Below are 27,804 nucleotides of genomic sequence, written 5' to 3'. Positions count from 1 at the left end.
GAACTAAGCTCAGGTCACATCCAGCTTGACTGTTCTTGATCTAGCTCACTGGCTCTGTCTGTGCCACCGTGCCCAGCCTCGTTCTGGGTTTGTCTTCTCAGAGACACCCCCACCCCCGCCCTGGAGACCAACCCCATTACCCAGAACAGGCCACAGCATACCTGGGGAGGTCAGAAGACAATTTGCAGGAGTCAATTCTCTCCTTCCGACACCTGAGTTCTAGGGAATCACACTCAAGTCAGGAGGTTTGGTGGAACACACCTTTACCCGCTGTCTCATCTTGCCAACTTCCCAGCCTGCTTTGATACTGTTTATCTTGAGGCAGCATCTCACTAAGTTGCTTAGGTTCATAGCTCATGCTTTGAACTTGTGATCTTCCTGCCTCAGCCTCTGGAGTCACTGGAATGACAGGCCTATGACACCTCTGGAGTCACTGGAATGACAGGCCTATGACACCGATTTTTGCTTAATTACAGAGCATCAGCTGCTCCAGATACCTAAGAAAGTGCTTAAGAAAAATTATCTAGAAAAAATTTTTCTCTTAAAAAAACAAAACAAAATAAGCCAGGCATGGTGGCACACGCCTATAATCCCAGCATGTGGGAGGCAGAGGCAGAGGCAGAGGGATTTCTGAGTTCAAGGCTAGCCTGGTCTACATAGCGAGTTCCAGGACAGCCAGGGCTACACAGAGAAACCCTGTCTCGAAAAAAACCAAACCAAGCCAAACCAAACCAACCAAAACTGGTGGGGCGTCTAGCTTGACTATAGTCTGTCTCAGTTCAGAACTCACTGACAGGGTCAGAATTTACAACCAACCTCTAACCCTGAGACTTAGGGCAAAATCAAGTGGAGACCAAATGGGCAGTCTGGCGTGGTAGCTCTTGATTACAGCCCCTGCACTTTAGGAGGCAGAGGCCAGGAGACAGAAATTCTAGGCCAGCCTGGGCTAGGGAATAAAACAATCTCAAAAGCAAACAAACCCCCAATGTTCTGAGTGGTCTAGCTCCCCTTCCCCTCCAGTTCCTGAGCTTGGCCAATCCACCCTCATGACTAGGGTGCACTTTCACCACAGAGAAGGGGCCAGGGGTGGGGGGCTGGGGGGGAGAGCAAGAGAGACGGCGTAGCTGTAAGAAAAGTCAGTATATTTATGGTTTGCTTTATAAAAGTTACTATAATACAATGGTACATAGTATTGAATTCACAAAAGTATGAACAAATATTTACAGCAAGACACACCCACAACGGAAACATTTCTCTTCAAAAACAAGTTACATACAGATGACAGAGTCTATACGCACAGACAACCCTAAAATTTATTGGTTCTCTTCTTTGCAGGGGCAGGGAGAGGGAGGAAAAAAAAAAATCAGAAACCCCTGACCCTTCAAAAGCAAGAGATCTACTCAATGAAAACAAAAGCTTTCAAAGAAAAATGGGCCCACAGATCAGGAGTATTGCATACCCTTCCTGGGATGCTGGGGGTGGGGGTGGAGAAGCCAGGGGCTTGGGGAAGGGTTAGCTCAACACCTCACCCTAAACTCAAGTCAAGGTTAATGCATGCGGATCCCGTGACGGGGCTCAGTGAGGCCCTGCCAGGGACCAAGCAGCCCTTCCCTGGCATCTGGGCATCTTCATCCCTTTGTGATGGGGGTCAGTAGGGAAGATGAAGAAAGCCCCCAGCGAGCCGGCCTGCCCGAGGAACTCAAATTAAGCCATCTCTACACGCTACACATTTCTTCTTGTGAAAAATAAATCTTTTTTTTCTCATTTGCACAATTATGCAGACAACTGCATATGGAAGAGTAGGTGGGCGCTGTGCCCACCAGGTGCCCCTTGTGTCTTAATTGCCAATCGAAATAATCCTCTCAACCTTCAGACGGGCCTGTGGGCACAGTCTCAAACACAGAGGGCCTGTGGGCACAGTCTCAAACACAGAGGGCCTGTGGAAAATTAAAAAAGGGGAAAAAAAAAAAGAGAAAAACCACAACAAAACCACCAACGACAGAGAGAGAGAGAGAGAGAGAGAGAGAGAGAGAGAGAGAGAGAGAAAGAGAGAGAGAGAGAGAGAAAGGGAAAAAACAATTCTTTGTACAGAATTTACATGATAAGAAAGCTTGACACAAGCTGAGGTACCAAGAGGCTCCTGCCACCTGGTCCACGGGTGAGGTCAGTCCCACCCGGAGCACTTCATCTTGGTGAGGACTCTGGGTCACAACAGTCACGGTCCAGAAATATTTACATGTCTGCTTTGCTTTCTGGGGGGTTGGGGGGGTGGATGGGACTTGCTGTTACTGTGTGTGTCTTTTTGTTGTTGTTGGTTTGCTTTTTTTTTTTTTTTTTTTTTTTTTAAGTACAAAGAAATGAGAGAAGGAAAAAAAAAGTCTTCCCACTTGTTTCTACAAGAAACAAAGTTCCCAAGAAAAAAGTAGTCTGTTATGGCAGTCTATCTACAGGGATTGGTTCGGAACGCCAAAATAATAATTTTCTTCCCTTCAGTTTGATTTTATACACGAGAAAAAAAAAAATTCATGGAAATTAACCCTGAAGAGGATGGGGTGGGGTGGGGGCAGGAGCTGTCCAAGATGGAGATCTGAATTTTAATATCATTTCCAAGACCATCTTCCTTTCTCTAGGAGAAACAACCTGCTCGCTATGGAAATAAATACGCCCTGGCCTCCTGGGTGGGGGCCTCCAGCAGGGTGACATGGGTGTGGGGGTTAGGGTAATGGGGCGAAGCTTATCAACAACAAAAAATGTCACATGCGTACGGTCGGACAAACCCGTAATGGCAGGGCTTGGGGGAGGCCCTCAGGGCCCTGGCACCCTCTACACCTGGGCAGGGCCAAGGCTGCCGAGAGTGGAAACACCCTTCCCAGCGCCCCCACCGCACTGGGGACACCCTGGGAGGCTCCATCGTTGCTGGCATCCGAATGAGAAAGTAAACATTGAACCCAAGGATTGGGGGGGTGGGGGGGGGAGTAGGTAGGGCAGCTGGGAGTCCCCAAGGAGGAAGTTCCTGTCTGGGACCAGCTTGGCTCCCCCAGGGTCTACCAAAGGGAAAGGGGCACCCTCAACCACGGGGGGTGGGGGTCAGGGACTGGGGAACAGGCCGGGAGAAACTGTGGGGTCTGCTCGCTGCATCGACGGGCAGGTAGGGGCCTTGCGGGTCTGTAGTGTTCTGAGGTTGAGGCCGCGGGAGGCCCCCTCCTCCTGCAGCACCTAGTCCAAGGTCAGCCTGGACCCTGGGCCCACACCCAGTTTCACTGAGGCCTCCGGATTCCCCACAGGGCTCCACCTCTGATTCTGCCTTCACATTTTCAACGGTTAAAAAAAAATGTCTTTTCTTCGGACAAGGAAGAAAATAAAGAGGAGACACAACACCACAGAGCAGCATTCTCAGGGGTGGGGGAAATGACTGAGGCCAGAGCCAGGGAGGGAAGACAGACGGACGGACGGACAGACGGACGGAGGGAGAATGGAAAGCCAGATACATAAGGATACAAAGCCTGCGTGCGAAGAGCATCTATAAAAACGGAAAGACGCAGGTGGAGAGACAGAGAAGCCCTTTCCCGCTGCGGGGCTGGGGCTGCGGGTGGGTCCTGGGATAGTGTTGGGGGCGCCAGGCCCTAGTGCGGCTGCTGGGGATAAGGACAGCACCTGAAGTGGGTGGGGGTGTGTGTGGAGCCTGGCCCAGGGCGAGCGAGGGTTCTCCTGGGCTACGGCTGACATCCTCGGCCTTTGGCACGCGGGGACTAATTGAGGGTCCCCCGGCAGTTCTCGGAGCCACAGAGGCAGGGGATCTTGACATCTTCGATCGGGAACTTGTAGTCGTACGTGATCTCCTCGTTGACGTTGATGTGCTGCTTAGAGTAGATGACGATCTTCTTCTGGGACTCCACCGTGATCACCTTGGCGTAGCAGTTGGGCTGCAAGACAGGGTGGTGATGCGGTTAAGACGGGGTCGGGATCTTGGTCAAAAAGAAATTTTTTTTAAAACCCCTCAGTTTAACAGATTTTGCAATCCATCCAGCCTTGTGGTTTTATGCCTGCTCTTAAGTGAACATTGGCATCGCTCAAAGAAGGTTCAATGTTGAACATAGCAGTCATCTAGGATGATAGAGCAAAGCCGAGTGAACTGGAACTGTTAAACTTAATTCCTAGCTTTTCTCTAGTTACTGTAGGATGTACGTAAGCAGTAAGTGTATTTAGGTTAAAGCAGTTGAATTATGTTAAATGTTGCTCTTATACATACATTGAACACTGTTGATGCATGTTGAAAAAACATGCTTTTTTGTAAAACTATAGGAGCTGCGTCTACAATTAAAGTGATACATTTGGCATGTTTGTTAATTCTTTTTTTTTTTTTTTTTTTTTTTTTTTTGGTTTTTCGAGACAGGGTTTCTCTGTGTAGCCCTGGCTGTCCTGGAGCTCACTTTGTAGACCAGGCTGGCCTCGAACTCAGAAATCCGCCTGCCTCTGCCTCCCGAGTGCTGGGATTAAAGGCGTGCGCCACCACGCCCGGCTATGTTTGTTAATTCTAAATTCATTTGATAACCTGTAAGGCACGTGAGTTTAAAGCTCTTTTTTTTATTTTTAAGTTAATGGAGAAGTTTTAAGAGACAATACCATTATTTTTTAGGATTTTTGGTCTTAGTGTTTGTATGAAATTCTGAGGCCTTGATTTAAGTCTTTCATTGTATTGTGATTTCTTTTTAGGTGTATTGCGCTAAGTGAACCTTGTCAAATAAATCTTCCTTTTAAAAGCTAAAAAAAAAAAAAAAGACGGGGTCGGGAGCCCCAACCCAATCCTCGCCATGGAGTTATAGAAGCCAACTCGTGGGTATCAGCTCCACGAATGGCTCTCCGGCTAGCTCCTCCCATGACCAGTACCAAATAAAAAAGATGCGGAGGCCAGAGAGAGAGAGAGATGGCTCAGAAGTTAAGAAGACTTGCAATTCTTGCAGAGGACCTAAGTTTGGTTCCCATCCTCCATGGGGTGGCTCACTACTATCCCCTAACTCCTCAGTCAGGTGCCCTCTTCAGGCTCCTCTGGGTACCAGGAACACATGCAGTGTATGTACATACATACATACATACATACTAGTAAAACATCCACACACGTTTAAAAAACAACTAAGTCTTTAAGAAGGACCACAATTCTTCCTCATCAGACATACTGCAAGAGAGGCCTGAATCTTTACTTCTACTCAAGTGTCATTTCTGAGCCCTCGATAAGGGGTCTATAAATGGTAGGCCCTACTTGCCTGCTTTAGTAAATAAAGTTTTATTGGCACAGTCTTGCTGTTTTTCATTGGTCTATCACTTGTGGAGAGCAAGGTAAATAGTTACTACAGAGATCAGCAAGCTCACTTCACTAGGAGCCTGAAGCCAAAATCCTCCCCAAGTCCTCCCTCTCCCCAAGTCTCCCTTCTAGCTGGCTCTGGCTCCTCCCCATCATGTCCCTACTTCTGTCACTATCACTCACCTGGTTGGCATCAGTGCTACAACACTGTCTCCCTAGCCTGCAGCTCCCTAGATTCGCTCGGAGAATTCTGTTCCCACCTCCCCAGCACGGGTACCCCACCACACCCCTTTTATGTGGGTTCTGGGGGCTGAACTCAAGTCTCTGTGCTTGCAAGAGACTTGCAAAACCAATTTACCGAGCAATGAGACCAATTACCATCTTGTGTTATCTTGGCTAGTTCAGAGCTCACTATGTTGACCAGGCTAGCTCGCAGAAATTCACCTGCCTCCATCACCTAAATGCTGGGTTTAAAGGTGCGCACCATCACACCTGGCCTCAGCCCACCTCTTGGACACCTTCCGTCTTTCATATGACTCCAGAATTCCTACTGCGCCCATTGTACAGACATAACAACTGAGCTCAAGAGAAAAGCCCCTTATTCAGGCTTCTCATCTCCTCTCTCCCTCCCTGTCACCTGTGGGTCAAATGAAGCCTGGAAAGGAGACTGAACACGATTGCAGTGCCTGAGTTCCTGGGGTCCTCAGTACAGAGGTGGGGACACCCCGGTCCCTCACTGGGCACTTACATTGCAGCTGTGGTTAATGAAGCGTGCAAAGTTGCCGCACTTGGTGGCGTCGATGATGGTGTCATGGTCTACTCTGAACATGTAGCTGCTACCGATGCCTTCATCCTCATACCGTTTCTCCCTCATGTCCGCAATCACCTGGTGGTAGAAAGAGCCTTAAGTCTGGGCCTGCTCCGTGCCCCTGCCACCCCTCACCAGCGCCCTGGGCAGCACCTACCTGGCGGATGTTCTGGCCCACGTACTCGATGACCATCTCGTCAGCAGCAATTGGCTCCATGGCAAACAGGCCCCAGTCGTGAATGTGGCTCTTACAGAATTTGAGCTTCTTCTTTCGAAACTAGGGGACACGGGAGGGAGGGACAGGATTTGTGAGGACTCAGGTCCCACACTGACCTGGCTGCCCCGGAGGAGGTCTAGCCTCACCTTGAGCTGGTTGAACTTGAGCAGGTCGCTGTCACAGCTGCCGGTGAAGGAGGACAAGAGGCGCCTCTGCTCAGACCGCCGCTCTGAGCCTGCCCGAGTAGAGGCATGGGGCTGGGCTGGGATACTCATACCCTGCTGGCACAACGGGGGATGACAAGTCAAAAAGGGACAGACAAGGCCCTGTCACACCCTCTCTGGATCTGCCCCCGCCTCCTGGCTTCAGGAGGCTTAGAGCATCTGTCTTCCTATCAGTCTCCTTTGTTTGTTTTGGTTTCTTGGAGGCAAGGTTTAAGGTTTCTCTGTAGCCCTGGCTGTCCTGGAACTCTTTCTGTAGACCAGGCCTGCCTCTGCCTCCTGAGTGTTAAAGAACTATGCCGTCTCTGGGTTGGAGAGATGGCTCAGTGGTTAAGAGCACTGACTGCTCTTCCTAAATTAAATTTCCAGCAACCAGATGGTGGCTCACAATCATTTGTAATGGGATCTGATGCCCCCTTCTGGTGTGTCTCAGGACAGCTACACTGTACTTATATAAACAAAATAAATAAATAAATCTTAAAAAAAAAAGTGCACTGCCACCACCCACCTCCTATCAGCACCTTGAAGTGCTTTTATTTTTCTCACAACTGAGCCCTCCCCCAAGCCTCCCACCCCCCCCTTCTTATCAAGATCCTTTCTATTCTCTGTGGTCTCTTCCTATTGTTCTATGTGGCTTCCTCCCTCCTCCCTCTGATCCAGCATGACTTTCTCTGAACCCCCCTTGGACTCACCAACCTCCCTCTTATCCACAGCATTTGCTCCTGACCCTGTGTTTGCTTGAATGTTCCCTCACCCCCCCACCCCACGCACCACCCCATGAGAAAATAGCTGTTTTATTCATTGATGCCCAGTACGCCATAAGTGTGTGCTGAAGTGAGACTGGGCGCATCCGGGGTGGGGTGGAAGCCAACTTTTTGGGAATGTATTTATGTCCAAGGTTAAAACAATTTGGGACGGGGCTAGGGAAATGGCTCAGCGGTTTAGAGCACTGATTGCTCTTCCAGAGGTCCTGAGTTCAATTCCCAGCAACCACATGGTGGCTTACGGGTCTGATGCCCTCTTCTGGTGTGTCTGAAGACAGTGACAGTGTACTCACATACGTTAAATAAATATTTAAAAACAAAAACAAAACATTTGGGACTCTCCACTACCCATAGAATAAAAGGCAGCCTTTTTAAGAATTCTGCGATAGTGTCTACCTACCTACGTAGCCCAGACTTCCCTAGAAGCTGAGCCCTGCCTTTCCCCTCTTACAGGCCAGAAGGATGCTGTCTGAGCCCTGCCCTGCCTGACTCTGAGTCCAGATTTACACAGGCCCTGCTCACACGGTACCTGGGTGTCCATGGGGGGCTCGTCTGTGCTGGCACGGCTGCTGTTGAGGTATCTCAGCTTGTCCTTCTTGTCGATGGTGTAGAAGCCCTCGCTTCGGGCGCAGCCTGTCACGTGCTCACGGATACCGTCCTCCCGTTTCTTTTTCTTGGCTGAGGAGAGGCTGGTGGGTGGGTGTGGGTCAAGGGCAACATGGACGTTCTCAGAGATTCCCCCCTCCTGGTCCCTCTGCCTGGCCTCCCCAGCCTCAGATCCCTCTCTAGGGTAAGGATGCCCAGGTCCACCACCCACCTCCATGCCACCCGGCCAGTTCTGATGATCTGCACTTAGATGCCTGACACTAGCCATGTTTCTTACTACTTCCTGTTCCTCCCTGGAAGATAGGGCCAATGAGGAATCTATGGACAGAGTACTCTGACAGAGCGCCTGAGGCAGCAAATGCTGTGTGACTTTGGGCAGATCACTTAGCCTCTCTGAGTTATCAGATTCTCCCTGTGTTAAAGGAGACTACTAACTACCCTGTATATTACCGAGGATTGATTCAGTTCAGCCAGGCAGAGCCATGCTGGGAGATCAGCTCAGTCTCTGGTTATGTTTTTGCTTATGTTTGGACCTGAGACCAGCTCAGCTACCTCCGGGAGTGAGGCAGGCCTGGCACGGCAACCACTTGATAGGTGACTATGACCCTACTACTGCCTCCCTGGGACCATGACTGTAACTTCCCACAAGATGGGATGCCTAGAGGGGCCTCCTGCTCCTGAAGGATGCCGATCCCACATCTGGCAGGATATAGGGATGGTAGACCCAGAGTGTGTCATTCAGCCAGTCCATGCCATTGTCCTGCTGCAGCAGGCGCTCGTAGGTGACGCACAGGAAGCGGATGTCCTCCTCGTCGATGCCACCGTTCCAGATGTCGTACAAGATGGTCATCTCCTCAAACTCTGAGCGGGGCCGGAAGAGAGGCTGGGGTGGTGAGGGTTCAGGTGAGGCCGATGGGGCCACCAGGTCTTCGTGCCGCTTCTTGGGTGGCCGCCGCCACGGTCCCCGCACCTTGGCCAGGTCCACGTACTCTTCAGTGACCTCATCTCGGCGAGGTCCTGGGGGGATAGCTTCAGAGGGCCACTGGTTGTCCAGCTCCTTGAAGGGTAGCTTGGTGGATTCAACGGGTGGTGGGGGTGGAGGTGGGGGAGGCTGGGGTGGGAGGGGCGGTGGGGGGGCCGGGATCCCCGTGTTCCGGAAGTCCAAGGTCACAGCCCGAGGGTCATGTGCGCTGGGGAAAATGGGGGCCGGTGGCTGGCCTGGCAGGAGGAGAAGGTCCCTCCCAAGGGCAGGTCCTGGCGGTGGCCGGACCAAAGGCCCATCCAAGGACAGCATGGACGGTGGGGATCTCCGGGGCCGGCCTGGCTTCCTCTTGATGGGGGTTGGGCAGGGAGCTAGGGTAGCGGGCAGTAGGGGAGGCAGCTGGGGAGGTGGCCGAGGCTGGGCCCTCAGAACCGGGACAGGCAATGCCAGAGGTAAGGGCAGGGGCAGGGGAAGTGGGAGGGGCAGGCCAGTTTCCAGGAGCACTGGGGAGGCCAGGGGGCCGGTACGCTCATCTCGCCGACCGGTTGGGAGGGGACAGACAGGCAGAAGCAAGGGTCCACTGGGCTCAGGGAAAGTAGGTGTGAAGCTGAAGTCCCGACCAGGTGTCCGTGGAAGTCCCCCACTGCTCAAGCCGGGGGACGGGGATGGATAGGAGAACGGGCTGCCAGGCACCTGCGGGGAGCTCAGGGACAGGCCACTGCTGCTCCCTGACAGTGGGGGCTCCCCGCCTGGGGTGGCTGGCACTGTCTCTGTGCTCTGTGACTTGGCCAGACTGCCACAGAGGCCTGGGGTACGTGGAGGGTGGTCTTCTGGGGGAGGCTCCAGGGGGACGGGAGGTTTGGGGGGCTCTGGGGTCTCAGGCTCAGGCGGTGGGCTGGGTGGCCGGAGCAGTCGAGGGGGCGGCAATGGCGGCTGCAAGGGCAAGGAGAGCATAGGAGGGGGCTCGGGCTCCATGTCCAGGTCTGACTCTGTGGAGAGGGAAGCAAAACCAGGATATTGTCATTTCATTCACAAGTCTCTCGGAGAGCCTTCTCTCTTTACTGACCTTCTATGTGTTTACCACACAGATACTACTATGCAAGGCTCTTCAGTAACCAGCCCAGGGTCAGGGACCCAGAAAGGGTTTCCGTAAGTGCCAAGAAGGGCAATGCTAGCTTTCCCCATGTCTGCCAAGCTATGTTCTTGGGGCTAGAGCACAGCTTGGTGATACAGTACCCGCCTGGCATGTATCCACAAGGTCTTGGGTCTGGACTCCAGAGAAGGAAACACTACTTTGTCCCTGAGGCCCACAGGCTTCATGGTGGAACAAAATCCAAGTCTCATCTGAGTCCCAGACAGTCTGAACGGACTTCTCCTGGAGTTTGCCTCCACTCTCTTGGGATCTAATTTTCCCCAGTGCATTTGCTGTAACCTGTCTCTCTGACCTAGTAATATGTGCTTTCATGAGAATAGGTATCTTTGTCCATTTGATCTACTATTGTATTAACAACGACTAAAACGGTGCTGGAGCCACAAGAATCCTCTCATTGAGTTACCGTTTAAAGAGCTGTGGTCTGTCAGTCAGAAGCGATACATTACACAAAATCTACAGTTGGCTTTTCCCCCGATCTCATAAAGGTACAGTCTAACCACATTCGACTATGTTGAATATTCTAAAGTGTTAAAATGAATTATAATTAACTAAAGGTACTGATTCCCCAGAGGTGGCGCTCAGTGGCAACACTGTGTCTGGCGGAGACACCGTTTCTGCCATTGCAGGTACTCTCAACCCAAAGAAGGGGGTCTGCTGAGGCCCTTCCAGAAGACTGGTGACTGGTTCTGATGGAAAAAGACACTACCCAGCTTTTTGCCACATGCCCTACCCGACTCCCACCCAGGAGGCTGAAGAATTACCTGGACCATGTTCAGGCGGTGATGGGAGTTGAGCCTCCTCCGTCTCCCGGGCAGGGAGCTCTGGAGAGAGCAGCATGTCCCCTTGTGTGTTGGGGCCTGGCTCTTCTGGGGGCTCTGGGCTCCCTTCCAGCTTCCGAGCACCCATGGGCAATGGAGGCTCCTCCAGCTCAGGAGCCTGCATCTCAGGGACTTCGTCCTCAGCCTCAATGTCCACTTCCTCCTCTGTGCCCAAGGACTCCCTCATGGGGCCTCGTGGGCCCAGAGGCACTTCTGCCCTGTCCTGCTCAAAGTCCTGGCCACCCGCTGGAGGCATGCTCTCTTCTGCCATAGCCACTACCGTGGCTGCAGCCATTGCAGTCTCTTTCTCCTCCTCTTCCTCCTCCTCCTCTTCTTCCTCCACCCCAGGTACGGTCATCTCCTCCTCGTCCTCTGAGGATGAAGATGAAGACTCGGACTCGGAACTGGATTCAAACTCAGAAGATCCAGAACTTTCACTGGAGGATGAGGACGACTCAGCTGGGGCCTTTGAGGTGGTGATGCTCTCTGTCTCCTCTGGGTGAGGGACACAAGTTGGGCGGGTTACTTCACAGCCCGGGCTGCTCCTGCCCCATGCTAAGTATTTCCCCAAAAGGCCTTCAACAGGAAGCCCTTTAAACACAGCCTTCAAATGCTGACCAGGAGGAAACTACTCCTCAATATAAATAGGCTCCAGGTGAAATTAACATAAGACTGTACATTTGGAAGTGAACAATCTTGGCACCCCACAGGCTCCCAAAGCGGCCATCCCCTCCACTTAGTTCTTAAGCACTCCCATCAACAGTCAGAAGCTACTCCTTTCAGCAGCCCTCCCCCCCAGCACCCCTCCCCCACCAGTGGCTCAAGTACCCACTGATCTATTTTCTGGGCCTCTAGACTCACCCAGTCTGGAATCCTAACACAGGGGGAGGTACGTGCTTTAAGAAGCACATCTCTCAAAAGCATTAAGATATTGGTCCCCCAATATCAGTGTGATGTCCCATCTTGAGAGCACAGGCTGGGGGTGGGGGGCGGGGCCGGGACAACCACTTCCCTGCTTACCCTCCTCAGAATCTCCATTGTCTTTCTCGCTGGCCTCCGACAGGGGTGCACCCTGATCGTCGATGTCTGAATCAATCTGGCCATCGCTGTCGGCTTCGTTGTCATCTTCGTCATCCTGGGGCACAGGGACAGAGGGACACAGGTGAGCTGGAGGCCCGTGTCCGAACACCCAGCACCCGGGAGGCTCTGATCCAGACCTTGTCGGAGCTTGAGGAGGATGAGGGTGAGGATATGCGGCTCCTGGGGCCTTCCTCCTCCTCTTCCTCTGCTTCCTCCTCCTCTTCCTCCTCCTCCTCCTCGGTGCTTTCTCGGTCCTCCTCTTCCTTGTCTGAGGCGGAGGATGAGGGTGAGGTGGTAGAAGATCCAGAGGATGAGGATGCTGAGGAAGAGGAGGACGCTGACAAGGACTCCTTCTCATCCTCCTCCCCGCCGCTGTCCAGCTCCAGGGGCCGTCCTGGCCGGCGTCGCACACCCACGCTTTTGGGGTCCCGCTTGGTGAGTTCGCAGGGAGCATCAGCTATGTCCCGGTCCCGCTCCCGCTCTGACTCTGTGGGAACAGAAGGAGTTATGAGCGGGGACGCAGTGATGGGGAGGAGGGGGAAACCAACAGCCAGCCAGCAGCAGAAAGCACTGACCTTCATCTTCCTCATCCACAGAGGTTGAAGGCCGTAGCCGCTTCTGGTCACCAGAAGAGGCTGTGTCCGGTGGCTCCTTCCTCTTGACCTTGAAGGAGGGCAAGCGAATGGCGCCCCGCAGTCCAATGCCCAGGCCTAGGCCCTCGTAACCCAGGCCCTCACCCTTGCCCCACGACTCCAGCAGACAGGAGGCGATTCGGTCTTTGGGCTTTGGCCTGTCCTCGTCCTTGTGCTCACCGGACTTCACGGGGGTCAGTGAGGCCTGGGATGGGAGAGAAGGGGACAGTGACCAGAGTCCGAGGCATTGCTGCTGCCCCCTGCAGGCAGCCTTAGTTAATGGCACACTTTTTTCCCATACACTGGGCCACAACCTCCCTCTCTTTCTAGGGTTCTAGAGCCCCACACTGCCCTTCCACCACCGCTTCACCAACAACACTACCACAGCTGCAGTTTTTGGAGCATGGCCTCCACATGGGGGGCACAGGAATGAGAGCTGTGCGCTGCAAGAACATATCTACATCACTACCACAGGCACCAAGGTCCAATTTCCCTGTGCTGTGTGGTCCCAGGGTATTACAAACAGTCACAGTGTCTACACAGTGGACCCAATATACCCGGAACAAAAGGAATGGAGTTCTTCTTTCAGAAATTAATTGAAACCAATTTTATCTCTTGAGCTATTGCTGAAAAAAAAAAAAAAAAGATAAAGAAAAGAAAAGAAATAGAAAAAAGGCCAGCCATGGGAGTTGCATGCCTTTAATCCCATAACTTGGGAGGCAGAGGCAGGTGGATCTGAGTTCAAGGCCAGCCTGGTCTACGTAGCCAGTACCAGAACAGCCAGGGCTACAGAGAAATGCTGTCTTGAAAAACCAAAGAAGCAAAACCAATACCAAACAGAATGGGGAGGGGGAGGGGTGGAGAGACGGCTCAGGGGTTAAGAGCACTGGCTGCCTTTATAGAGGACCTGGGTTCTAGTCCCAGCAGCTATATGGCAGCTCGCAACCGTCTGTAACTCCAGTTTCTGGGCATTCGATGCCTGCCTCTGTGGAACACAGGCAGGCACTCGCTGCACTTACATACATAGAGGCAAAAACACCTATTACATAAAATACCACCACCAACCAACTAAACACCGCTAACAACAACAGAGCTGGGACTGGTGGCACACACTCGGCAGATGGGAGTATTTAAGGACAACTTGTTTGGCTCCATAGCAAAATTGAAGCCAACCTTAGTTTTAGAAGACCCTAGTTCAAAATTAAAAAAAAACAAAAAACAAAAAACAAACAAACAAACCCAAGTTCCTAGCCTTTTGAATCTGTTATATAAGTTCCTTTAGAAGTTTGTTTGTTTGTTTGTTTTTGAGACAGGGTTTCTCTGTGTAGCCCTGGCTGTCTGGAACTCACTCTGTAGACCAGGCTGGCCTCGAACTCAGAAATCCGCCTGCCTCTACCTCCTGAGTGCTGGGATTAAAGGCGTGAGCCACCACTGCCCGGCCAAAGTTTATTTTTATTTTATGTGTACAGCTGCTTGGTCTTCATGTCTGTCTGTGTGCTATGGATGCCTGGTACCTATGAAGGCCAGAAGAGGGCGCTGGATTCCCAGAACTGGATTGACAGACAGCTTTGGCCTGCCATGCAGTTGCAGTGCTTATTAACTGCTGAGACATCTTTCTAGCCCACTTATGTTGGTTTATGCATGGAACTGTGTAGCTTAGGCTGGCCTCAAATTCCTGACATTCCCAGCAAGGGTTGTGGGGGTACTTCCCATGTGCGGGATGACGGAGTTGGGGGTGGGTGGGGGGGTTTCACTTCTGGCTCAGGCACTGCCCATAGCTTAAAGAATTTATTCAGAGGGCTGGAGAGATGGCTCAGTGGTTAAGAGCACTGATTGCTCTTCCAGAGGTCCTGAGTTCAATTCCCAGCAACCACATGGTGGCTCACAACCATCTGTAATGGGATCTGATGCCCTCATCTGGTGTGTCTGAAGACAGTGACACTGTGTTCACATATACAAAATAGATAAGTTTTTCTTTCACAGTTGGGGATACATCTCAGCTAGAAGAGTGTTTGCCTAGCGGGCATGAAGCCTTTGGTTCCATTCCCAGAGACTGTTAAACTGTGTGTGGCGGGGCTTACTCGGGATCCTAACCCCTCCAGCGATGGAAACAAAAATTCCCAGTTCAGAATCATTCTCTGCTACAAAGAGAATCTGAGGTCAGCCTGGGTTAGAGGCTCTGGGTTTTGTGTGTGTTTGTTTGTGTTTTGGAGACAGGGTTTCTCTATGTAGCCTAGGTTGTCCTGGAACTTGCTATGTAGACCAGGCTGGCCTTGAACCCACAGAGATTCCATCTTCCTCTCCATTCTGAGTACCAAAATGAAAGGTGTGCTTCACCTGGTTTCAGTAAGTATTTTACTTAAGCAAAAACCAGATATAGCTGTAATTAAAATGAGACTGTCTACAGTATGTGAGAGCGAGGTGAGGTAATCACACATCTTTAAAGCCAGGACTCAGGAGGCAGAGGCAGGTGGATCTCTGAGTTGGAAGCTAGCCTGGTCTTCACAGCAAGTAACAGACAGCCAAGGCAACATAGTGAGACCCTGTCTTAAAAACCACCACCGCCGGGCGTGGTGGCGCACACCTTTAACCCCAGTGCTTGGAAGGCAGAGGCAGGCGGATCTCTATGAATTCTAGGCTAGCAAGGCCAGCCTGGTCTATCGAATGAGCTCCAGGTAGCCAAGGCTAGTCAGGGAAACCCTGTCTTGAAAAACTAAAACAAGCTGGGTGTGGTGGCACACGCCTTTAGTCCCAGTACTCGGGAGGCAGAGGCAGGCTGATTTCTGAGCTCGAGGCCAGCCTGGTCTACAGAGTGAGTTCCAGGACAGCCAGGGCTACACAGAGAAACCCTGTCTTGGAAAAAAAAAAAAAAGAAAAAGAAAAACTAAAACAAAACAAAACAACAATAACAACAACAAAACACAACAAAAAGCAAATATGCCTGCATCGCTATTACTTCAGTGTTCACCCCAAGGTGGTGGCTCAAGGATCTGACATATTGGGTTGAAAGGACGGAGGTGAACTGGACAAAAGGAGCCACCCTCAAAGCTCTGGCGCTTTAAGTTACAGACGACATAGCTTCAGATAGCTCTGACTGTTACACATCCCAGGGGGGCCAACACAATTCAAGTAATGGATGATAAAGAACTGTGTGTCGGGTAGTTCTCTGGTTTTATGACCCCGTAATATGAGTCCTGACAGGCCGCACTTACCTACCCTGCAGAGAACAAGTTTCTAGTCACAGAGCTCCCTACAGTGCAGTGCAGGGAGAGACAGCAAAACTGGTGGACGCCCTCCTCTGCGGGTGGGGTGAGGAGCAGAGTGGACTAGGGGCAAGGGACAGCCACTGAGGCCTTCCTTTTAGTTAGTTGATCATTTGCTTTTGTGAGACCGGGTTTGGGGGGGGTCTCACTATGTAACCCTGGCTGGCCTTGAACTCACAGAGCTCCTGCAGCATTTGCCTCCCCCACTCCCACCCCGCCCCCAGTGCTGGAGTTAAAGGTGTGAGCCAGGACTCTCTGCTTATTTGAGAGGACTTAAAAACACTAAAACGGCCGGGCGTGGTGGCGCACACCTTTAATCCCAGCACTCGGGAGGCAGAGGCAGGCGGATTTCTGAGTTCGAGGCCAGCCTGGTCTACAAAGTGAGTGCCAGGACAGCCAAGGCTATACAGAGAAACCCGATCTCGAAAAACTAAAAAAAAACAAAAAAACAAAAAAAAACAAAAAACACTAAAACCAGGTAAGTGCCTGTCCTTGTAGCTACCATGGCTGAGGCAGGAGCATCCTTGAGCTTTCATAGCACAGACTGAGACTCCACCTCTTAAAGGAAAAGGCTTCAGGACGTTGTCCCTCCTCTCCGTTGTGTAGGGAAAGGGCAGTTAGTTAGGGATCATTTGTGAGGGTCTGGATAGGCAAACCTCCAGGGAAAAGGGCAGGCAGAGGTCCCCACAAGGTCAGACTTTGTGCCCAATGTATCAGGAGAGAAAAGGGAGGTGAATCAGGTCCCAGAGGTCTCAGCTGAGGGACCACCTGGATTGGCAGCTGCCACCGGGCAGGAAGTTGTTGAGCTCCTGAAGCTCAGAGTGGGCCAATGAGGAACTGTGTCTGATGCTACTGTCTCCTCTTAGTTAAAGGGGAAGAATTTAAAGGGGAAGAGCCACATGCAGCCAGTGGCCATGGGTTCAGTCTGCTTAGTCAGCTTATCTATCTACCTACCTACCTACCTACCTATGTTTTTCAAGACAGGGTGTCTCTGTGTAGCCCTGTCTGAACTGACTCTGTAGACCAGGCTAGCCTGAAACTCAGAGATCCACCTGCCCCTGCCTCCCAAGCGCTGTGATAAAGGGCATGTGCCACCAACACCCTGCTTGTTGGCACTTCTTAAAGTTGTCTCAGGCTGGCTGTAGAAGCAACCACCCATCCAGTAACACATCTTCAGAGAAAGGGATGCCTAGGCCAGTTCCTGCCGGCCCTCTCGTGACCCTAACGGGCTTCCTGAGCATCCACCTACATACCTTGGCCATCCGCTCCTTCTTGTCCCACCATTCGTCAAAGGCCCGGAAGGCCACCACCTCTACCATCTTGCGGTTGAGATCACGCTTCATGATGGCCTTAAGTTCCTTGAGCACTACCAGCAAGACCCCATCCACCGTGGCCTTGTGCGGGTCCTCCTGACGTGGTATGTAGCCTGGTGGTGGCACGGAGGGGTCAAACTTGGGCAGGGGCGGCCAATGCTGTCCACGTCCTGGGCCACTGTTGCTCAGGGAGAATGGGCTCCGGTAGGGGGGCAAGTTGACAAACTGCAGTCCAGCAGAAGCGGCGGCAGCCGCAGCGGCCATGAAAGGTGGGTAGGGACAAGCCCCCTGGCCTGTCATGAGCCGGCTTAACATCTGTGTTTGCATCTGGAAGGACATGGGCATGCCACCCCACTGGCCACCCAGCACATGGCTCATGTCCACCTGCATCACAGGAAACAGTCCCGGTGGGAAGGGAGGTAGCGGCGGAAGGATGGGTGGGGGCGGGACACCCGGGGGCGCTGGCAAGGGTGGCGGGGGCACTGTCACTGCAGGATGGGCTGGTGGTGGTGGTGGTGGTGGTGGAGGCAGAGGTGGGGGCATGGGGAAGCCAGGTTGTGGTGGGGGTGGAGGAGGGGGCGGGGGTAATGGAGGGAAGCCAGGGGGTGGGGGCAGGGGCAGGTTTGGAGCCAGCACGTTGGGGGCTGCCACAGCCCCGGCCCCTGGGGTCACCACCATGGGCTTGGGGCAGTCAGCGCTGGTGATGGGGGCCGAGGGCATCTCATCATCTGAGATTTCCATGTCCTCTCCTGAGGACTGCTGGCCCTGGAAGAGAGCAGTGAGGGTTCTGTAAGCATTTTCCAAGCACCAAGGAGTCAGAGTCTTGGGATCAGGGGATCAGGGGATCAGTGTGGGGGACTCCCAGCGTGCTGGCCAGACCTCGGGCACATCAGTCAACCATTCCAAACGATACTTTTCTCCTTTGGTACAAGGGGCATCCAAATAGCCATTCCCTCTGCGGCACCTGTGTGCCAGGTACTGTTCTAGATGCGGAGAAGCCGAAAGTGACCGAGACAGCCACAAGTCTTGATTTGTATGGAGCTGAACTTCTAAAAAATGGTGGAGGTGAAACGTAAGCGGAATGAGAAATCTCAGCATGGGGAAGGGGAAAGGCCGAGAGAAGGGAACAGGGTGTGGGGAGAACCCCGCAGAGGTCTGAGAGAGTCTGAAAGATCACAGGAAAGAGTTAACACTCAGTGATGCTTCCCACGTGCCAGGAAAATTTACATGCATTGGCCAGTTCTTAGAACAACTCTGGGCGGAGGGGTCTGTTCTCTCCACTGTTACTAAGGAGGAACTCAGGACATGTAAAGGCTTTAGTAACTTCCTGGAGACCATGCAACCAATAAGAGCCACAGCCGGGGGATTTGAAACAGGAAGTGGCTCCCCAGCCTGGGGTTCAGCCACTGTGGCCAGCAGGGCTTAGTGCAAAAGGTACCCGCTTCGAGGAAGTGCTGGCAGCCTGGGTGGGGGTAGGCAGCCGCCTTAAGGACCCATCAATTAGAAGGGGTTTCTGTTTGTTTTTGTGCTAGGGACTGAGCCCTAGCTGACATGCTGCTAGGTCAGTGCTCTACAGCTCCAGAGCTGGGCCAGCTCACTCCCACTGGGCCAGTTCAATCTTCTCACTTAAGTCTCCTTGGCTTTTAGAACAGGCTGGCAAGGCTGAGAGCTACAGACATGCGTGGTCGCATCCCACAACAGACCTCAAGAAGCCGGGCTAGGGCACACACACACCAGACACCTGCCCCAGGAAGAGCTTCCGCTAAGACTGCAAGGGGGGTGGAAAGGGGCGGGATCAAAGGACAACCTGGGCCAAACTTGATGTGGGAGGAGTCTATTGAGATCTGGGTCTTTTGAGATGTTAGCATCTGAGCCTGGGAACTGGAGAGAGGCCCTGAGTTGCTATGGTTTAGAGGTGGGAGCTGGAGGGAAGGTGAGAAAAATGAGTTCCGGTTCCGCAAGGGACTCTGTGGGTCAGACGCCCCGCCCCCCCCTCCCAAACACACACATCTCACCCTGGGTGAAAATATTAAGAAAACAAAGCTTAAGTGACAGTAGGTGCTTTGGAAGGCTGAGAAGGCAGGAGGTCAGAGGTCACACACCACCTGATGAGAAGGGCCTCAGAGGAGTCATCTGCTGGGGAAAGGAGTGTCTAGACTCTCATCTCCCCCTGTACACACAACACAACACATCCTGAGAGCACACTCTCAAGGTACCCTTGGGAGGGCAGGCCAGGCAAGCTGAGCAAGAAGAGAAAGAATGCCCTAACGTCAGCTCCGGACAGCACCCAGCATCACCGTGGAGCAGCGCTCAGAGGGTTAACTCCCGGCTGCTATAGTCAGCCAATCACAGGGGCGCAGGCAAACTGGCTCTGCCCCCTCCCTCCCTGGCCACAGCGGGTGGGAACCAGTTGGCCGCAGTGCCTGTAGTTCAGGCAAACTGAAGGGACACCTTGTTTCCATGGAGATGGTGAGGCAGGACTCATACAGACCCACTCAACAGATGAGGAAACTGAGACTAGAGAGAGAAAAGACCTTCCTCTATAGAGGTCACATAGTCCGTGTGACAAGGCAGCTAATTAAGGCTCTGGGGCTGAAACCTTTTTTTTTTTTTTTTTAAACTCACCAGCCTCTGCCTATCCTGTCCCTTCCCACGGGTCCTCTCTACCTCAGCCTTGTCGGGGCAAGAGCTCTTACAGACACCAAGCACTACCAGACAGCAGAACCTAAGTACTGCTCTCCCGACCTCCAGCAGGGGGCGCCGGAGGGCCGACCTGATGCTTAGCTCTACTCTGAAGCATCTCCATAATTCTGTCCTGGAGCAGTCCAGACTCCAGCCTTCCCAGCCTCAGCTTTCCTCTTCTTATGCCCAGGGAGGGAGGGAAGGAGGGAGGAAGGGAGAGAGTGTTAGGGCGGCCTGTGACCTCCAGCGACTCAACCCTGGACCAGGTGGCTGGCATGATAAACATCCGCCAAACCTAGGCTGCCTAAGAGGGATGGGGGAAGGGCCTACAGCCTAGTTAGTTAGCTCAAGTACACCTGTCAGTTCCCTCTGCCTTGACCCTTGAAGCCAGAAAACCACTTCCCCAGAACTGCTAGCAGGCTCCCAGGAGCCTCAGCCATCTGCGGCCCCACCTCCTCCCCTGACTCCCAAAGTTCCTTTGCAGGCAGCCAGAGGGGGCTAATGGAGGACACGCAAATCTGTGTCCACAGGTGCATGGGTCTCTTATCTGAGCGTCTACTTGTTAATGCGTGCTGGGCCCCCTAGTACAAGGACCCAGGGTTGAGCTTAGAAAGATGACACAATGATCCTCTCCCCTAGAAAACCTGGACAGTGGAACCTTCACCATCCCAGCTTCGAAACTTCTTGAGACAGGAGGTCTGGGTAATGAGATAGAGGGAAGAAAGGAAGGAGTAGGGGGCAGACACCTTCATCTGATTTACACTCTGTTCCCCTCCAAAGCTAACCCTAACCCCTTCCCCCTAAACGTTAGATCCTAAATTAGCCACCAAGAAAAGGAAGACAGATGGACAGATGGACTGCTGGACCGCTCCACCTGCATGCTTTCTCCTCTCTTCAGGGCACCAGGCTCTGAGAAAGAACACCTGGGAGTGTTTGTTGAGCCAGCCTCACACAGCGCCATTAACAGAGACAATGACCTGGGACCATGAGCACAGCCTAGGGTCTCTCCGAAAACCCCGCCAGAGCTCAGAACTTAGCCTGCGTCCAGGGAGGAGCGTTACAGGGTCCCGTTGCTCCCGCATCTTAGCTAGTAAAATGTATCAGGAGTAGAACACAAGACAGACAAAATCAATCCCAGACAGACAGACAGGCATGGTGGTACCTCATCCATCCGCTCTGAGGTGGGGGTCCTGTCTCCTGCCAGGTCCAAATCCACCTCGGCTGTCTGGCCTAGCAGACCCATAGGGTCTGGGGGGCCTGGCTCAGGTGGGGGCCGAGGCCCCAGGCCCAGGCCCAAGTCCTCATCTTCATCAGAGTCAGGCAGTGGTGTGGGACTGATGTCCTCTAGACCTGTGCTGGAGGGGCGCGAGGAGGGTGGCGAGGGACCGCGGAAGCCGGGCTGCGAGTTAGTGCCAAAGTGGCTGAGCGGGGAGAGTTGGGAGGAGGAGGAGGAGATGGGGCTGCCTTCCATCTGTATCTCGGTGTCTGAGTCCTGCTCACGAAGGAAGGGCAGCTTGGTGCGTTGCTCCTTCAGCAGCATCTCAATGCGGGAGTCCAGGCTGTCATGGGGCTTCTCTGGCCCGGCTGGAGAGGACTCCAGAGTAGGGGTGCCAGGGCTGTCACAGGGCTCAGGACTCCAGCCAAAGGTAGGCCGACCACCCAGCTCCATGCTGTTGCTGTCAGGGGGCGGGGGACCAGGAGGGGTGCCTGGCTTCTCCTTGGCTGGAGGCTCAGCGGGTGGCAGGGGCGGGGGCGCAGGTGCCCTCCGGAACTCCCCACTGTCGCGGCTCCCAAAGGCTGCTGTGGCGGTGGGCTCCTCAGGGGGTGGCGGGAAGGGGGGTGCTGGAGTCTGATATGGAGAGAAAGCTGATTTGAATCCAGAAGCCGTGGCTGTTTGGGCAGGAGGTGGAGTATGGGCAAACGTGGTGGCATCCTGCGACTGAGCCTTGAAGGGAGTCCCGCTGCTGCCAACTGTCCCAAAAGAGAGGTCCGAGGAGCCTCGGAAAGGAGCTGTGGCTCCAGCCACCGCTGAGTTGTGGACATAATGATGTTCGTGGCGGCGGTTGTAGGCATCTGTGAACTTGCTCTCGTGCCGCCTCGCCTTGAATGTGGCTGTGGGGTCCTGGCTGAAGAGATAGGAGGGTGTGGGCTGACGGCTGGAGTAGCTGGAATCCTGGGAGAAAGGGGTGCCCAGGCGAGGCGTGATTGGGGTGCCTTGTCCATAGGAGTTGGGTGTGTCCAGGCGGCAGCTGGAGTAAGCTGTGTCTTGGGAGAAGGGGGTCCCACCGCTATTGGGGGTGACTGACGAGGAGCCAGAGCCGCAGCCTGCAGACAGGCTGCCATCTTTGAGGCGCTTCAGAGCATCTGATAGCTGGAGAGAGAAGAGATCATGGGTGTTGTGGGTGTGGAGGGAGGACCGAGCTGAACCAGGCAATTGAGCTGCTTCCCGCTAAAACTTTGGCTGCTAGGGAGTGTGGAGCCCATGACCTCCCATCACAAGGAAAGAACTGGAGTGCCTGGAAGTGCGCAGGGGTTTTTTTGTTTCTTTTTGTTGTTGTTGTTTTTCCCTATCCCTAAGTATAGATGTTTACCCTCTGCACACATAGAGGATTGTCCCTAATACTGGCAGCACAAAGAGAAGACCCTGATGTTTTGGTATAGGCTGCTATTTCCTTCCCAAGCCTCAGGCCATCTGACATTAAAGGGTGTGACACAGAGATGTGACCAATGACTGTGGTCTTGGGTTTGATGGACTGTCCTTACAAATTCTAGATATTTAAAAGGTGTGACAGCCCCTCCCCCATGCCTCCTGATCAGCAGGCAAACAGACTTCAGTCCTCTGGGAGGGGGGGACACCTCAGTTCATACTGTGGCTGAATGGAATCAGCTAGGTGAGTGTCCTGGTATACCGTGGGTGGAGGAGCCAGTCTGTTCTGGAAGAGGATCTGAACTCTGCTTTCTGGAAATACGTACAGAGGGTGCCCGGATACCAGACACTAAGACCCAAACGTAGCGATGTTTTGACATTCATATAGAAAAACAGCCTGCATCTGTGGGAATCCCAGTATGGGTGGAGGGTGGGTGGAACCAGAGGAGGGACTCAGGGATGCTGGGCCAATCCCAGCGGAGAACTGGTGCAGCAGATCTTGGGAAAACAGGGTTTTTAGATCAGCTGGGAACCAACAGCAGGTGTGGTCAGGTCTCTAAAGCCAAGAGGTGCTGAAGCGGAGGGAGCAGCTGCAGGGAAGAACCTACCTGCAGGGTCTCGCTCACAATCGGAGAAATAGCATCCAGCTCACCAACAGGGAGGGTCTGAGGGGTGTACCGGCCGGTGACCAACAGCTCGTAGAAGCGCATGCGAGTTTCCCCTGTAACAGGCAAGGGACAAGGGTATCCATGGAAGCTCCACCAGGACACATCCCCATGGGGATTCCAACTCACTTATTAGCACGGTCAGGGATCCCTTGTGCCTGCGACCACAGGCCCGGGGATCCTGTGTGTCCCCTGATTAGGTCTCTACCCTTTCTCACCTCATTCCAGATTCTCATCTGTCCAACCAGGCTGCAAAACTCTGATCTTTCTGATCCTGAGATTCTAAGGTTAATGCCTTTGTGGGACAGAGCTTCTCCCCCCACTGCACCCCCCCCAAAAAAAACCCCAAAACCCCCAAATGCCATCCTAAATGGAAAGTTCTTTCCATTCCTTAGACTATAGTTCCCCCCCAAAAGGAGCTATTACCACCCCATCCCCCACATTCTTTCACCACAGAATAGTCACGGCTTGTAACAAGGGCAGAGGAAGTCTGGGGACAGAGGTGACTTAACTATCTGGGGCCAAAAGACAATCTAAGCCTGTCAAACACATACATACTACTGTGAGCCAATCGCAGGCTGCTCTCCACCAGCTTAAGCCCCAGGAGTACCCAGAGTCTGCCCGGGGACTACCTGGAGCCCTCTGCCTACCTCTCTACCCACCAGAGAGAGATTTTGATCAACCAGGCCCCGATTATTGGTATTTAGAGCCTTAGAGGCAGCTGCTTACATATGCAAAGGAGGTGAGCCACACTTTACTGGACTCTTTCTTGAAATACAATTACAAATCTCAAAATAAGTGGTAGTATCTGAGGATTGTGTCTTTTCCTTTCTTTTCTTTCCCTCTCCACCCCTCCAGGTCCCCCAGAAATGAAATTGTAGTGAGGCTTAGCTGCTGCTTAAGATGTGGGCAGGTGATGGGAGAGGGGGACTGCAGGCTTCAGTCATGGGGGAAATTGAACTTCAGCTTAATGTGAGGCTAGGTAGTAGATTTAATAGTCTGTTCACACACACACACACACACACACACACAAGTGCATGGCGACAGGGGTGGGGTTGGGGGTCATTTACTAGGGCTCGAGGAACTGGGAAATGAGAAGGAAAGCTGTCGACTGGACAGAAATGACTAGGCTTTGCAAGCGGGGGTTGGGGGGTAACCAAATCCACTCAAAATTGCCAAATCCACTCAAAATTACCACAAACCACAACCCTTTGCGACAACACCCAGCGCGGTCTTAGGTCTTAGAGACTGCATGTCGCCATCATTAAAAGCAAAACAAAGTTAAGTTTTTCTGTCTTGCCTTTGGTGTGTGCTCAGAAACTCAAAAAGAAAAATCCCTGGTGTTCACCCCTGGAGTCCTCCCAGGCAGGGTTCAACAGTGCCACGCCCCTCCTCCAACCCCCGGACTTGACATTAGGATCACGGGACCACCTGGTCCCAAAGCCCCCTGCACTTGCCCGCAGACTGGCAGGGATGTCTTAGAAAGGACGCAGGTAAACTTAGGGGGGATGCCCTCTGTGTCTTGTCAGGCCTTTTCACCTGAGCCAGGATGCGGGGGTGGGGGTGGGGGTGGAGGAGAGTCAACAGCTCTGGAGGTAGGAGGTGTGGCTCCCCAGCCTGCCTGAGCAAACAGAGGTGCTGCGGTCTCTTTAAGAGAGAGGAGGGAAGACAAGTGTCAACCCATGAGCACCCAGAGCAGCCCGCCCCCAAGATCCACTATCAATGCTATCAGAACATTATCAATGAAACACTCCTCGGCTCAGATTGGTTCAGGGAAGGGGCACCGGTAGGGGGTGAAGGGGCACGGGCACCCTAGATCTTTAAGGAATGACTTTTATGAATTTAAAGGCACACGGTTCTTCTTCTGCCCCCAACAAATAAACAAACCCTCCCATCTCCCCTAACACAGGCAGCAACACTAGGGACTGTCTAAACGCAGGCCACAGGGGCTCAGAGAGGGGCCCACAGGGGTGTCATAGGTGGGGGAAGCCTCTGGGTGGTCCCTAAGGGTGCAGTGGCCAAGGACTGGCACATTTGGTAAATTATAGTCTGTCTCCTAGCAACAGACAACACATTTGGCTCCATGTGACTCTGCCCTCCGGAGGGGACAAAAAATAAATGGTGGTGGTGGTGGTGGGGAATCCCAAAGAAGAGACAAGGAACGATAAAGGGGTTTCCAAGATGAGGGTGAGACTGACAGGTGGCCTTCCAGCTCCTCCCCCACAGGCCACCAACCGGCCGGGCCACCACTAACCTTTGGTGTCCAGCTCCACGTGGATAATGTTGCCCATGACAGAAGTGCTGTGCAGGTGTTGGACGGCCTCCTTGGCGCCCCTGACTGTGGCAAAGACCACCTTGGCAATGCCCAGGTGTTTCTTGGTCTTCGGGTTATACAAGATCTCCACCTCCTCCACCTCCCCATACTTTTTGCACATGTCCCTTAGGAAGTTTTCACGGACGTTGTCATTCAGCTTGGCAAATGTCACCTGCTTTGGAGGCACAGGGCCCACGTAGAACTCATCGATCTGCCAGGGGCCGCGGCCGAGGTGGGGGGGGGGGGGAGGGAGTTTGGAAAACATTAAAACCAAAGAGAAAACACAAGCACGCCTCACTTGCCCAGCAGTTAAAAAAAAGAAAGAAAAAGAAAAAAGAAAACAAAAAAAGCATGCGGGCGGGCCTAGGAAGCAGAGGATTAAATCGTTTGGAACCTGGAAGTCCTCTGGGTTCGAAAGGAAAGGGGAAAAAGAAACAGTTTCTCTTTCCCCACCCCCCTATTCTGGCCTCCTATCCTTGCTGCTGGATCCCAGACGACCCTCTGGTCTAGGAAGTTGTCCCCTTTAAAGCCAAAGGGTTGGGAGGGGGGCGGGTCCCTGAGCCAGGGCCCTGGGTGCGCAAGGACCCAGGTGGGGACCGGGAGCCCCCAGCTCTGCCGGCATGATACAGTCTCAGTGCCCTCGTTACAGTTTCTCCGAGTGTTATTTTGTTTACAGTGGCCCGGAGGGGACACCCCTCTCCCCCCTCCCCGCCAAAACTTCCCAGTCCTGGACGGCGGGAACTAAGAATCCGGCTGGGCTTGGTCAGGACTGGCGTTATTTTCGAACTCGGGGAAGGAGGGGGGGAGGGACCATAAGACAGAGAGGAGGGGTCCTACCTTGAATTTGGGCACAGACAGCTCCAGCTCCTTGTTTTTGGTCCAGATTCCGACCACCCGGGGATCTTCCACGATCTCCACCGGGCGGTTGCTGGACATCTGTGGGCAGAGACAGGGGGTTCAGTATAGAAGGGCTGGCACCCTCCCCAGGGGCAGGGGCAGACCCCCCCCCCTCAAGGCACCAGTCCCACTCCAGGCTGAGGGGAGGGAGTCCTGGCTGACAGTTGGCCCAGGTAGCTGGAAGAGGGGTCCCCCTCCGTTCGCCTCTTGTCTGGGGGCTCCACCGGGGGTGGGTGGGGGTGGCGGGAAGGCGCGCCGGCTACTCACGGCCAGGCTGAAATGCTGCCCATCGTAGCGGTACAGTTTATGGTGCCCCTTTTTCAGAGCCGGGTCAATCATCAACTTGTAACTTCTCCAATGGTGGTTCCTCCTCTCGCCCGAAGGGCCGGGCTGCGGCGGGGGCTGCTGGTGGTGGTGGTGGGGGTGACTGTTCTCCATGCCGTTAACCCAACCTGAAACCCAAGCAAGTTGTTGTCCTCTCCGACGCTTCTACACATTCGCCCGAGAATCCAATCGGCTGGCCCCCACCCCCCTCCCACCTTACCAGCGCGCCCCGAAAGCTTGTCTCGCTGCCTCTCCCCCCCCCCCCCGCCTCCCGAGGAAAAAAAATCTAAGAATGGAGCGAGAGAATAAACCCTTTCCGGAGGGTTTACGCGCCCGCCCGCTCGGCCACCGTCTCCGGCTGGCAGCGAGGGGCTGCCCGGGGCCCCCGCTGCGGGCTGGCGCGGTCCGGGACGCACGGAGGACGCGGGCTCCGGCCCATGGTGCCGCCAGCCGCCCGGCGTGGCGCTCGGCCCGGCTCGGGAGCGGGGCGCGCGGCAGGGCCTGGCGTCGCCCGCCCGGGCGGGGGCCGGGGGCTCGGGCTGCCCGGCTCCTCTGACCGCGGCCTCTCTCTCTCTCTCTCTCTCTCTCTCTCCTCCCTTCCCTGCGCCGCGCTTACATCCCCGCCGGGCGCCGGCCTCCCTGCGCCGCCAGCCAGTACATGGTGTCCCCCGCGGGAGCCGAGGCCGGGGCGGCCGGACCGGGGGCCGGGATGGGGGGGACGCCGCCTTAGCGGCTGCCGGGCCCCGAGCTGCCGCTGCCCTTGCTGCTGCCGCCGCCGCTGCTGCTGCTGCTGCTGCCCGGGAGGCGGCTGGCGGCGGAGGCTCGGCTCCCAGTAGCCGCACATCCCACAATACACCGCTAAGGAGCCCGACCCGAGTGCTCACCCTCCTCCTCTTCCTCCTCCTCCTCCTCTTCCTCCTCCCCTCGCCTTCCTCGCCGCTTCCCCAGGCACTCTCCCGGCGGCGGCAGCTGCGCCGCCAAAGCCCCGGGCCCCAGCGGCCCCCCACCCCTCACTCGCGCGCTCCCACACTGCCTCCCCCCCCTTCCCCGGGGGGAAGGCCTTTTAATTTATTTATTCTGCTGGGACTGAGGTGGGGGGCTTGGCTGACGGGGGAGAGG

General features: G+C 54.0%; 1 protein-coding gene across 3 annotated transcripts; it reads right to left on the bottom strand.

The window, feature by feature from the left end:
* Positions 1-1,125: 1,125 nt before the first annotated feature.
* On the bottom strand, positions 1,126-27,716 carry Setd1b (SET domain containing 1B). Of its 3 annotated transcripts, none has more exons than XM_006530238.4 (17): positions 27,570-27,716; positions 26,629-26,813; positions 26,302-26,400; positions 25,405-25,675; positions 23,094-23,206; positions 21,001-22,209; positions 17,097-17,921; positions 12,524-12,785; positions 12,086-12,435; positions 11,889-12,003; positions 10,812-11,363; positions 8,627-9,886; positions 7,839-8,005; positions 6,471-6,605; positions 6,265-6,384; positions 6,048-6,185; positions 1,126-3,923 (listed from the first exon to the last, which is right to left on the bottom strand). In XM_006530238.4, the coding sequence occupies exons 2-17, from the start codon at positions 26,797-26,799 to the stop codon at positions 3,750-3,752; spliced, it is 5,961 nt and encodes a 1,986-aa protein (XP_006530301.1). In that variant the 5' UTR covers positions 26,800-26,813; positions 27,570-27,716; the 3' UTR covers positions 1,126-3,749. The 3 variants fall into 3 exon arrangements, with proteins under 3 accessions (XP_006530301.1, XP_006530300.1, NP_001035488.2); XM_006530237.4 differs by having other exon boundaries at positions 27,302-27,577; NM_001040398.2 differs by lacking the exon at positions 27,570-27,716 and adding an exon at positions 27,302-27,563 and having other exon boundaries at positions 6,471-6,602.
* Positions 27,717-27,804: the final 88 nt, after the last annotated feature.

This window comes from Mus musculus, chromosome 5 (assembly GCF_000001635.26).
Source record: "Mus musculus strain C57BL/6J chromosome 5, GRCm38.p6 C57BL/6J".
In the NCBI taxonomy this organism is placed as follows: domain Eukaryota; kingdom Metazoa; phylum Chordata; class Mammalia; order Rodentia; family Muridae; genus Mus; species Mus musculus.
Note: the sequence above shows the minus strand (reverse complement) of the source record. Positions and strands in the feature narration are given on the sequence as shown.